At 36.7% G+C, this 13465-nt stretch overlaps 1 protein-coding gene across 33 annotated transcripts in view; it reads left to right on the top strand.

Moving 5' to 3' along the window:
- ADGRL3 (adhesion G protein-coupled receptor L3) overlaps window positions 1-13465 on the top strand; it is a 912058-nt gene that overhangs the window by 767526 nt on the left and 131067 nt on the right. For all 33 annotated transcript variants that reach the window (XM_070458356.1, XM_070458372.1, XM_070458374.1 and 30 more), the window contains 2 exons: window positions 3589-3772; window positions 4710-4832. In XM_070458356.1, coding sequence (XP_070314457.1) covers window positions 3589-3772; window positions 4710-4832 — 307 coding nt within the window. The remainder of the gene's footprint in view (window positions 1-3588; window positions 3773-4709; window positions 4833-13465) is intronic.

Here is a 13465-nt window from a genome sequence, read left to right as displayed (position 1 = left end):
ATTTTAAATTATTTCAGTCTATAATGTCAAAACCATTAGGTAATTTTTTTTCCCTTTTCAATAAAAGCATTGTGGTTAGAATGTATCTTTTAAGATTTATTCAGAATTAGTCTTATTTATTGTACCTTTAGAATATAGATGTTCAGTCAATTAAAAAATGATGGCAGAAGAGAAAATGATGAGAACTATTGATCAATAAAGTGATGTCCCATTACCTCACTTTAATCAAACTCATTGTGTATTTCCTGTTCAACTTTGGTTGTAAACTGTAGTTAAGTTCATTTCTTTGCAACCAAATAAAATGAAAAATCAACTTGTATTTTAAAGAGATGTTTTTGAGGTAGTGAAAGCAATGCAATAACTGTGACCAGAAATGCCCCCCAAAATGAAGGCTTTATTACCAAATGTCATCATTTGTGTGTAAATGTATAAATGTATGAATATATAGGGAAAATGAAATATAGATATTCTTTTGCTATTGAATATTTGTGACTGTTTATTTGGTCTTCATGAAACTGGTAACAGGAACATGTCAACAACCTTTGGAAAGCTTACACAAATTTTATTAATTATAAAGCTATTAAAATTGACTTAATTGTGCTGTCTCACTAGCAGAAAACAGATCAGTTAGTTCAAGCCTCTAGAATATATATTGTGAATTCTTTTAAAAAATCATTTATTTTTATTATTTTTTGGCATTTGGTCTTTGTTGCTATGTGTGGATTTTCTCTGGTTGTGGTGAGTGGGGGCTGGTCTTCTCTGCAGAGCGTGGGTATCTCATTGTGGTGGATTCCCCTATTGTGGAGCGCAGGCTCTAAGGCACACAGGCATCGGTAGTTGTGGCACACGGGCTCCACCGCTGCAGTCTGTGGGCTCTAGACTCAGTGGTTGTGCATGGCTTAATTGCTCCATGGCATGCGGAATCTTCCTTTACCAGGGATCAAACCCGTGTCTGGTACGATAGCAGGTGGATTCTTATCCACTGTACCACCAGGGAACATTACGAACTATCTAATACACACGTTCCTCTCATTCCTCCATAGTAGTTAAGTTGTGTATCAGTTCTGCTTATGAGATTGCATTGTAGAAGAGGCATTCCTTCCAGATCTCACTTCAGTGTGAATGTTTTGCAATTATCAGGGATGACTTGTGTTTTATTCAGTGAATACCTCTCTTCTTCCCACACTGAACTTTGATATCAAATGAAAATAAAGATAGGATTACACCTAAACACTTGTTATGAGCCAGGCAACCTTATGAAATGATTTTATTATCATCTCTAATTTACAGAAGATTAAAAAAAATGTTTAAAAACTTGCCCAATAGCACACAACTAGTAAGGTGGCAAAGTATAATTGCAGACTCAGCAGATCTGGTCCAAATCCCACACTGATTTTAGCACCTGAGAATTCTGTCTCAATTCTTGTGTTGACATTTCCTTTTATACTTAGGCAATCATAACAGGTGCTATTTTAAAAATAAATAAATACTAGATTTGTATCTTAACCCACCCAGATTTTAGGACCTGCCATTTCTGCAATAAACTTGGAAATCATTTAGGCTTTAATAGAAAACTTCTCTAAAGACCTTGTCTTATTTGGGATGAAGCAGTTAAAATATGCTCAAAATATATAATGAAAAAATATTGCACCTCCTACATTTTCAATTGCAAAACTAAGATAATAAGTGGTGTGTCTGATGTATTTACTGTCAATTTAAAGACTCAGTATTTTAGCTAAAGCACTCCATTTGTAAACAATTTCCTATTTAGAACATCTCAGAGTTGACTATAGTTGCTTCTTTTCCTTTTGCATTTTTAAATTAAAAAAAAATATATTCTATAGAGGGCAGAACAGAAACATTGCATTATCTCCCCAAAATGTTCCCTGAGGTAAGGTTTAATCACTGAAAGGTGATTCACTAATGTTAAAATGGTTGTTCCATAAAGAACCAGCATAATTTTTGTCACCTATGGGGTTTTCAGAGCACTTCTAATGAATTAAGAACATCAGTGAATCCCGGAAAGAATACTTCCTTGCACTGTCCTCTGTTTGGCTTCAGAGAATACCTAAACTTTTTTGTTGTTTGATTTCTATCCGGCACCTCCTTTTTTTGGCATGTCCTGTTGGCATCACCCCATAGAGAACTTCCTGGAAAGCAGATGAGATTGTTGTGATCCAGGAATTCTTTTGTCTGGTTTCTAGGTCATGTTTTAAACACAGAACAAATGAGAGAACTAAGCATACTATGTGGAAATACTCAGTCATTAAACTCATGAGAGACTTTTTTTTTTAACAATGCAAAGTACTCAACTTGCAAGTAGAACTATTTTATGTAAAAATCCAATCATATTGATTTTTAGCCAGAACTTGGAAGAGCTGGGAAAAATATCAAGAACAACTTCTATCAAAAGGCAGATTAGTTTTTGAAGCTGGTGTTAATTGGCAACAAGGTGTTTCATTATGAAGCTGAGTTTTTAACAGTTGTTACTTGGTTACTCTGAAAACACCAGCCAGAAGAAAACATGCAGTTTAATGAGTATTCATTCCCCCAGTCTCTCCCACTCCCTCTCCCAAGGTATCAATACTGTGTGTCCTGTTTTAGAACACCTATGTACTGCCTGGAAAGTGCCTATGTTTGCTGTTTATTCACCTTTATTTCCATATTAGATGCATATTTCATAATCAACAGGTTCAAGGAAGATCACTTTCAAACTGCCGGTGGTGTATTTTTCTGTTGTGTAATTCTCTATGTTTGAGTGAAATCTTAAGAAGACCTTAATGGGAGAACTGTCTTTTCTTGCAACCCAGAGTATTGAGCTAACTGTGGGAAATACATAAATTGTAACTAGAAAGACAATTCTTTTGGATGAAGCAGAGAGAACCTTGGTACTTTATCTCTACGTGTGAATGTACTTACTGCTGATTTTTTTTTTTTAAGGAAAAATGCTCAAGGGCCATAGGTAGCAAGCTCCAACTGTTTACTCCCCTCCCTAGTACTAAACAGCACAAACGTTTCTCTTCCAAAGCCCTGGGAGTGTGTATGCTTTGATATTTTCCCCATCCTGACATTTTACAAGCTGGCTAAGAAAAAAATTTGTTTGCTTAGTGAGTTCTTAACCTATACATAACAAATTCTTGTATTGTCCTGTCTTTAGTCATCCTTTTGATTTCTATTATGTTCAGCATCTAGTTTTATGGTGATATATAGAGGAAATCATTTTTGTGGTGATGTGATGAAAGTGTTAGTTTGAATTACTTGCCAATAGTTTCCCAGCCAAATAATTTAATTATGTGATTAAAGTCTTATTGAAGCCTTTGCTATTGATTTTAAGAAAGAAGCATAGCTCTATTTGTTGTCCTTCAGAACAAAAGGCAGGTTTTTCTGTTGCCTTGCAAAGTCTCAGCTAGTATTTTACAGCACAAAATAATGAATGCTTCCACTGCAGCATGTCACAGGGGAGGCTGGGACAATACTGCACTCATGCACGCCAATGATTCTTACTTGCTGGGCAGCATGTATGCCTGGATTTCTGCCAGCTCTGTGGGTCCACTAGAGACCACTGTCATTCTGTTCTTCTTCTTGTAGGCAATGGTCGAGACAGTTAACAACCTCCTCCAGCCACAAGCCTTGAATGCCTGGAGAGACCTGACTACAAGTGATCAACTGCGGGCAGCCACCATGTTGCTTGACACCGTGGAGGAAAGTGCCTTTGTGCTGGCCGATAACCTTTTGAAGACTGACATTGTCAGGGAGAACACGGACAATATCCGTAAGTGGCTTTTGTTATACAGAAGGGCCAGAGAGGACAAGAAAGAACTATCATCTTGTTCAGCAGACGAGGGAAAAGAAAAAAGTATCATTTATGGTGGACCACATATTATGAGTGGTACTTTATTTCAGGGGAGATAAGCTATTGTTTTTTTTATACTTAGGAGGGTATCACTTGTTAGCTTAGAAGTGTCCTCATAATCATGTATGTATCTTTCCAAGGACATTTTAATACTGACTATATTAGCTTGACCTGAGATCAAGGACAGTGAGACCCTTTTTTTTTTTTTCAATTTTTATGTATGAAACTGATATATACATATAATTTTCCATCTATGGAGGGTAGTATTTTACATTTTATCCTATGGGTCACTTCAGTTATAACAAGAATCTCTCTGAACTATAAACTATAAAGAAGCTAGTAATTTAAGTGATGGTGTTAAAATAATTTTTGATAATTGTGTTGCTAGCTCATAAAAAGTATAAATCTAATTAGTGTGTTTAAGGATGTAGCTGACAGTTTTATTTCAGAAGATTTGATAAAGTTATTTCAAACTTATTAGATTTAAAGGTAAATCAATATTGATATAATAGTAGAGCTCCAGATTATAAAAAGATTTCACTTAATTCATAAAATAAAGATAACATTTTGAAAGTAACCTGATAGTCAATGACAAACTGTACTTGAGCTTTAATTTTAAATTCTAAGCTTTATAGTTGATATTCTTACATATCTGATTTTTAATAACTTTTTTGCTTTATTTTGAAAAAAATTGAAATACTAAAAAAAAAGAATTTCTAAAAGCACTGAACTACTATAAAGTATAGCAGCTGAAGATCAGTTCCAGTGTTTTGATTTAAGAAAAGTTTCAGTAATTAAATTATCTTAACTTTGGCATGTTTCTCAATGAGTACTGACATCTTTTTACCATTAATAGAATTGGAAGTTGCAAGGCTGAGCACAGAAGGAAACTTGGAAGACCTGAAATTTCCAGAAAACACCGGTCATGGAAGCACTATCCAGCTTTCTGCAAATACTCTAAAACAAAATGGCCGAAATGGTAGGTTAGAATTTGTCTATTAAATTTGATGGAGTTGAACTTGTCATTAATTCATTGCGTCTTAGGTTGGAATTTTAGAACTGCTGTTTAAAATCTTTCCTCTCCTCTTTCTTAGCTTCTGCACCAACAATATTTTAATGATATTTGCTCTACAAAATTCCCAGTTATATTTGGAAATTGTTACCTTTCAGATGTACAAAAATATCAGGAACTTGAATGTGAGGAAAATTGACAGACAACAAAATCCAGAAGTTCTGACTTTTTCCTTTGGAAGGAGTAACTCCCATCAACTTGACAGATTTTGTTTCTAAAATTTCTAGTGGAAATTTTATTTATAATTTAAAAATTATATTTTCTTTATTTACTTATTTTTGAGAATGTTTCTATGCTTTTCGTTTGCAAAGCATGTAGAAAACGTAAATGTAAGCAGATGCTTTTGGACAATGGAACTAATAGATACAGATCAATTTAGTACCAGATTGTAGTGACTGAGTATAATTAGTATTAAATAAATATTAAAAAAAATAATCTCACAGAGAGTATGTCTCAAGCCTCACTAATATTAACATTTTTAAATAAGGAGTTGATAGCTTTTAACCCGCTATGTGATAGGAAGATGACTTCAGGTTGTACAACCAACTCAAAGCTGATGTTTCATATTACAATATTAATATGATGTTTCATATTCATATTTAATACAATATATTAAATAGTTTTGAAAAAGAAGAGACTTAAATAATATCAAGAAAAACAGATCATGTTTGTTGCCAGCAGAACAAAATTCTTTAATGTTGGAAATTTTATCAGCCCTAACTTAAAATTGTATTTATTTTGTTGCTAAGTGTGAATATTGAGGCACTGCTAAGTTTTCTGTAGAATGAAATCAGATTCCTGATTCTTCCTAATGGTTTCCCTTCTTTGGCTCTTGGCCCGCATCAGTTTATCCTGTTGACAGAGAGTTCTTCACCCTAACTTACACTTAGGATGAAATAAAATGACTTCACAGACCTATCACATGCTCCCTAGTCCAATTCCTTCCTGCCTCAGCTGCTCCAGCTCATGTCTGTTTTTAGCATGCTCTCTGTGATCAAGACAGTCCAGTCTTGATTTTCTTTTTGAAATTGAGATATAATTGGCATATAACATTATGTTAGTTTAAGGTGTACAACATGGTGACTTGATATTTGTATATATTATGAAATGACACCATAAGTCTAGTTAACATTTATCACCATAGAGAGCTAATTTCCTTTTTCTTGAGATAATTGTTTAAATCTATTGTTTTATCAATTTTCAAAACAGGTAATATAGCATCATTAACTATAGTCACCATCCTCATGACTTATTTATTTCATAAATAGAAGTTTTTACTTTTTACCTTCATTTTGCTTACCCTCACCCTTCACTTCTAGCCACCAGTAGTCTGTTTTCCTTATTAGTTAGTTCGCTAGTTTGTTTTCTTCTTAAGATTCCACATGTAAATGAGATACTTGTGTTTCCCTATCAGACTTATTTCACTTAGCATAATGCCCTCAAAGTCCATGCAGTTTATAGCAAATGAAAAAATTTTCCTTTTCATGGCTAAAGAGTGTTCCATTTCCCATTTTATATCTCTCTATATAATTATATACATAACATTCTCTTTATTTGTTCATTTATCAATGGATACAGGTTTCCATATGTTGGCTATTATAAATAATTCTATAGTGAACATGGGGGTGCATAGGTCTTTTTCAAGTCACTGTTTTTATTTGCTTCACATAAATACCCAGAAGTAGACTATCTGATCATCTGACAATTCTGCTTTCAATTTTTTGAAGAATCCTCATATATTTAATTTTTTCTTTTCTATAGTTCAGTTCAGTCACTCAGTCCTGTCTGATTCTTTGCGACCCCATGAACTGCAGCATGACAGGCCTCCCTGTCCATCACCAACTCCTGGAGTCCACCCAAACCCATGTCCATTGAGTCGGTGATGCCATCCAACCATCTCATCCTCTGTCATCCCCTTCTCCTCCTGCCTTCAATCTTTCCCAGCATCAGGGTCTTTTCAAATGAGTCAGCTCTTCACATCAGGGTGGCCAAAGTATTGGAGTTTCAGCTTCAAAATCAGTCCTTCCAATGAACACCCAGGACTGATCTCCTTTAGGATGGGCTGATTGTATCTCCTTGCAGCCCATGGGACTCTCAAGAGTCTTCTGCAACACCACAGTTCAAAAGCATCAATTTTTCGGCTCTCTGCTTTCTTTATAGTCCAACTCTCACATCCATATATGGCTACTGGAAAAACCATAGCCTTGACTAGACGGACCTTTGCCGGCAAAGTAGTGTCTCTGGTTTTTAATATGCTGTCTAGGTTGGTCATAACTTTCCTTCCAAGGAGTAAGTGTCTTTTAATTTCATGGCTGCAATCACCATCTGCAGTGATTTTGGAGCCCAGAAAAGCAGTCAGCCACTGTTTCCACTGTTTCCCCATCTATCTGCCATGAAGTGATGGGACCAGATGCCATGATCTTAGTTTTCTGAATGTTGAGCTTTAAGCCAACTTTTTCACTCTCCTCTTTCACTTTCATCAAGAGGCTCTTTAGTTCTTCTTCACTTTCTGCCATAAGGGTGGTGTCATGTGCATATCTGAGGTTATTGATATTTCTCCTGGCAATCTTGATCCAGCTTGTGCTTCATCCAGCCCAGCGTTTCTCATGATGTACTCTGCATATAAGTTAAATAAGCAGGGTGACAATATACAGCCTTGACATACTCCTTTTCCTATTTGGAACCAGTCTGTTGTTCCATGTCCAGTTCTAACTGTTGTTTCCTGACCTGCATACAGGTTTCTCAAGAGGCAGGTCAAATGGTCTGGTATTCCCATCTCTTGAAGAATTTCACAGTTTATTGTGACCCACACAGTCAAAGGCTTTGGCATATTCAATAAAGCAGAAATAGATGTTTCTCTGGAGCTCCCTCGCTTTTTCGATGATCCTGTGGATGTTGGCAATTTGATCTCCGGTTCTTCTGCCTTTTCTGAAACCAGCTTGAACATATGGAAGTTCACAGTTCACATATTGTTGAAGCCTGGCTTGGAGAATTTTGAGCATTACTTTACTAGCGTGTGAGATGAGTGCCATTGTGTGGTAGTTTGAGCACTCTTTGGCATTGCCTTTCTTTGGGATTCGAATGAAAATTGACCTTTTCCAGTCCTGTGGCCACTGCTGCCCCACGTCCAAGGTCAGGGACAGCGGCCGAAAGGAGCTTTCTACAGTAGATATATCAATTACATTTTCACCAATAATACACAAGGGTTCCCTAGTTTAGTCTCAGTACTATTTCTTGAATGTACCAAGAATATTCCCTTGTCAGACATTTGTATTTTCTTTCTTCTGAAGTGCAATTTTTGCATTACTTGTTCAAGAAGCTTCTCTATCATTCACTGCTCAGTATAAATCTTAACCCTTTAGGAAATTTTTCCTGTTGCCTCAAAGGTAGACTAGTCTTTCCCAATCATTCTTTTCCCATTAACCATTTTCTGCAAGTGCTTCTTCATAACATTTTTTTACTTATCATTATATGAAATTATTATTAATAATTATAATTAGTTTTTAAGTTGTCTGCATATTGTCTGATTCTTTCTCTAGGAGATGGTCTTCATGGGAACAAGAAGCTTTCTCAGTATGTTCACTGATGTAACCCTAGTGCCTGGCACAGGATGCACTCACTAAGGGTTTATCAAACAAATGCATGGACTTTCAGATATAAAGCCAATAAAGATTAAAGTGTGTCTACATTAGTCATATAGACATATAGTCTACATTAGTCATATAAACATATAGTCTACATAGTCATATAGACATATAGTCTACATAGTCATAGAGTTTTATTTACTAAATTAATGTGCGCATGTGTACCTGTGTGTTTTAGGCCACATTTAAGCATGAATTCCGGAGTGGAGATTCTGTAACAATTATATAGACATATAGTCTACATAGTCATATAGACATATAGTCTACATTAGTCATATAGACATATAGTCTACATAGTCATAGAGTTTTATTTACTAAATTAATGTGCACATCTGTACGTGTGTGTTTTAGGCCACATTTAAGCATGAATTCCGGAGTGGAGATTCTGTAACAATTACATATGACAAATTGTACTGGTAAAACAAGGTGGGATGACAGTCTGACACCATTCCACAAGGGGAAATTGGTATGAATTATCACCAGTTATAAACCAATTAAAATAGCAGTTGTTTCTGTCAACGAGAAAAATACATAGCCATTCCTAAGTTTAGCCCTGCAAAGATTAACATTTTTTTTGTTAAATCTAGAGGAAAAGAACTAAACTTAAGTGCTATGTTGTAACAGTCAAGAAGTATTTCGTACATTATTGGTTGTGTTAGAAAGTATAAGAATGCCCCTTTCTGTTCTGTAGCTCAGATAATATCTCTTTAGGGGATTAGAAATCTTATAGTATTACTAAGACAGCTAGATAATCAGGCCCAGGAAACACACAAAAGCAAGGAGGCTGACAGCAGCCTGTGTCATCACAAGGAAACAGTGCTGCGAGATGTCCCTGCTGCCACTGAGGAAGGTGACGCTGCTGCTCCACCTCCGGCATCCTCGAGTCACTAGCCCCCATCTGAAATCTGAGTCTAGTGCAGCTGACTGACGTGTTGAACTGAAGTGCCCCAAGCAATCTCCTTGAAAGGCAGGCTGGGAAAGCAAATATATGTCCCTTTTGTGTCTATAAGTCTCCAAGAGTAGGGCATTTCCCAAACGTGGGAGTGCAATTTATATTTTGGACAGTCCCCTCCCTCCTCAAAAAATATATTAATTTTTATCTTTATTCCCACTTCACTCTAAGATTCAGGGATTTCCCTGTCTTAGTTACCCTAGTGGTCAGGGCAGTGCCTGTCTCTGGGGAACAAAAGTGGATTTATACTGGAAGTAAGGCATAGGGCTTTAAGAAAGGAAATTAGGTAAAATTTAAGAGAAACATACTAAAAAGTTAATTTTACAGAGGATTTATATGTAAGAGATTTTCACAAGAGAAAAAATAAGGTAAAAGGACATAAGAAGAATGTGATCTTGAATATGATAGCTGAGGTTTAAGACAGGTAAGGAATTTTAATAATTTATTGAAATACCATTAATTTACAATGTTATATTTATAATATATATATATATATATTATATATCCATTATTTTCCATTTTGGTTTATTGCAGGATATTAAATATGCTGTCCTCTGTAATAGGACATTGTTCTTTATTCATTCTCTACATAATTTGCATCTCCTAATGTCAAACTCCCAATCCTTCCCTCTCCCAGACTCCCTCCCCTTCAGTAACCATAGGTAAAGATTTTGAATATTTTGTTTTGTTCTAATTGAAATTGAAAAATTAAAATATAATAAAATGCACTTATCTTAGGTGTTTGATCTCTTTGCTTGATCTGATCTGACAGCAAACAAATCAAACAAGTCAGTCCTAAAGGAAATCAACTGTGAATACTCATTGGAAAGACTGATGCTGAAGCTGAAGCTCCAGTACTTTGGCCACCTGAGACAAAGAGCCGACTCATTGGGAACGACACTGATGCTGGGAAAGACTGAAGGCAGAAGGAGAAGAGGGGATCAGAGGATGAGATGGTTGGATAGCATCACAGATGCAATGGACACGAGCATGGGCAAGTTCTAGGAGATGGTGAGGGACAGGAAAGCCTGGCGTGCTACAGTCTGTGGCGTCACAAAGAGTCGAACATGACTTGGCGACTGAACAACAGGATCTTAAGTATTTAGCTTGATGAATTTGACAGTTATACATTCCTCTGTTATATCACATAAAATAAGATGAGTGATGTTTTTAAAGTGCTGCACTCAACATGGCAGCAAATTGGGAAAACTCAGCAGTAGCCACAGGACTGGATAATTTCAGTTTCATTCCAATCCCAAAGAAGGGCAATGTCAAAGAATGTTCAAACTTCTGTCCAGTTGTGTTCATTTCACATTCTAGTAGGTTATGCTTCAAGCTAGGCTTCACTAGTGTGCGAACTAACCATTTCCAGATGTAAAAGCTGAGTTTAGAAAAGGCAGAGGACAAAGAGATCTTATTTCTAGCATTCACTGATCATAAAGATTCCAAGGGGATTTCAGAAAAGCATCTACTTCTACTTCATTGACTCAACTAAAGCCTTTAACTGTATATAACAACAAACTGTGGAAAATTCTTAAAGAGATAGTAATACCAGACCACCTTGCCTGTCGCCTGAGTAACTTATATGCAGGTAAAGAGGTTTGTGACATTGTACAGGAGACAGGAATCAAGACCATCCTGAAGAAAAAGAAATGTAAAAAAAGCAAAATGGCTGTGTGAGGAGGCCTTACATATAGCTGAGAAAAGAAGAGAAATGTAAAGTAAAGAAGAAAAGGAAAGATATACCCATTTGAATGCAGAGTTCCAAAGAATAGCAAGGAGAGATAAGAAAGCCTTCCTCAGTGATCAGTGCAAAGAAACAGAGGAAAACAATAGAATGGGAAAGACTAGAGATCTCTTCAAGAAGATTAGAGATACCAAGGGAGCATTCATGCAAAGATAGGCTCCATAAAGGACAGAAATGGTATGGACCTAAGAGAAGCAGGAGATATTAAGAAGAGGTGGCAAGAATACACAGAAGAACTATACAAAAAAGGTCATCATGACCCAGATAATCACGATGGTGTGATCACTCACCTAGAGCCAGACATCCTGGAATGTGAAGTTAAGTGGGCCTTAGGAAGCATCACTATGAACATAGCTAGTGGAGGTGATGGAATTCCAGTTGAGCTATTTCAATTCTGAAAAGATGATGCTGTGAAAGTGCTGCACTCAATATGCCAACAAATTTGGAAGACTCAGCAGTAGCCACAGGACTGGAGAAGGTCAGTTTTCATTCCAGTCCCAAAGAAAGGTAATGCCAAAGAATGCTCAAAATACCTCTCAATTGCACTCATCTCACATGCTAGTAAATAATGCTCAAAATTCTCTAAGTCCGGCTTCAACAATATGTGAACTGTAAACTTCCAGATGTTAAAACTGGTTTTAGAAAAGGCAGAAGAACCAGAGGTCAAATTGTCAACATCCACTGGATCATTGCAAAAGCAAGAGAGTTCCAGAAAAACATCTATATCTGCTTTATTGACTATGCCAAAGGTTTTGACTGTGTGAATCACAATAAACTGTGTAAAAATCTTAAAGAGATTGGAATACGAGACCACCTGACCTGCCTCTTGAGAAATCTGTATGCAGGTCAGAAAGCAACAGTTAGAATTGGACATGGGACAGCAGTCTGGTTCTAAATCGGGAAAGGAATATGTCAAGGGTTATTCAGCTTACAGGAAGAGTACATCATGAGAAATGCTGGGCTGAATGAAACCCAAGCTGAAATCAAGATTTCTGGGAGAAATATTAATAACCTCAGATATGCAGATGACACCACCCTTATGGCAGAAAGTGAAGAGGAACTAAAGAGCCGAGTGAAAAAGTTGGCTTAAAGCTCAACATCAGAAAACTAAGATCATGGCATCTGGTCCCATCATTTCATGTGAAATAGATAGGGAAACAGTGGCTGACTTTATTTTGGGGGGCTCCAAAATCACTGCAGATGGTGACTGCAGCCATGAAATTAAAAGATGCTTACTCCTTGGAAGAAAAGTGATGATCAACACAGACAGCATATTAAAAAGCAGAGACATTACTTTGCCAACAAAGGTCCATCTAGTCAAGGCTATTGTTTTTACAGTAGTCATGTATGGGTATAAGAGTTGGACTATAAAGAAATCTAAGCACCACAGAATTGATACTTTTGAACTGTGGTGCTGGAGAAGACTCTCGTGAGTCCCTTGAACTACAAGGAGATCCAACCAGTCCATCCTAATGGAAATCAGTCCTGAATGTTCATTGGAAGGATTGATGTTGAAGCTAAAACTCCAATACTTTGGCCACCCGAGGCAAAGAACTGACTCATTTGAAAATATCCTGGTGCTAGGAAAGATTGAAGCTGGGAGGAAAAGGGCACGGCGGATAATGAGATGGCTGGATGACATAACTGACTCAATGGACATGAGTTTGGGTAAACTCCAGGAATTTGTGATGGATAGGGAGGCCTGGCGTGCTGCAGTCCATGGGGTTGCAAAGAGTTGGACATGACTGAGCGACTGAACTGAACTGAACTGGAGGAAGCAACAGTTAGAACTGAACATGGAACAACAGATTGGTTCAAAATTGGGAAAGGAGTACAACAAGCCTGTATATTTTTGCTCTGCTTATTTAACTTCTCTGCAGAATATATCATGTGAAATATTGGACTGGATGGAATTAAAATTGCCAGGAGAAATATCAACAACCTCAGATATCATATATTACTATCTAATGGCAGAAATCGAGGAGGACCTAAAGAATCTCTTGATGAGGATAAAAGAGGAGAATGAAACATCTGGTTTGAAACTCAACATGATCAAACCAGTCAATCCTAAAGGAAATCAACCCTGAATATGCATTTAAAGGACTGATGCTGAAGCTGAAGCTCTAATACTTTGACCAACTGATATGAAGAGCTGACTCGCTAGAAAAGGCCCTGATTCTGGAAAAGACTGAATTCA

The sequence above is a fragment of the Odocoileus virginianus genome, chromosome 29 (assembly GCF_023699985.2).
Source record: "Odocoileus virginianus isolate 20LAN1187 ecotype Illinois chromosome 29, Ovbor_1.2, whole genome shotgun sequence".
NCBI lineage: Eukaryota > Metazoa > Chordata > Mammalia > Artiodactyla > Cervidae > Odocoileus > Odocoileus virginianus.
Note: the sequence above shows the minus strand (reverse complement) of the source record. Positions and strands in the feature narration are given on the sequence as shown.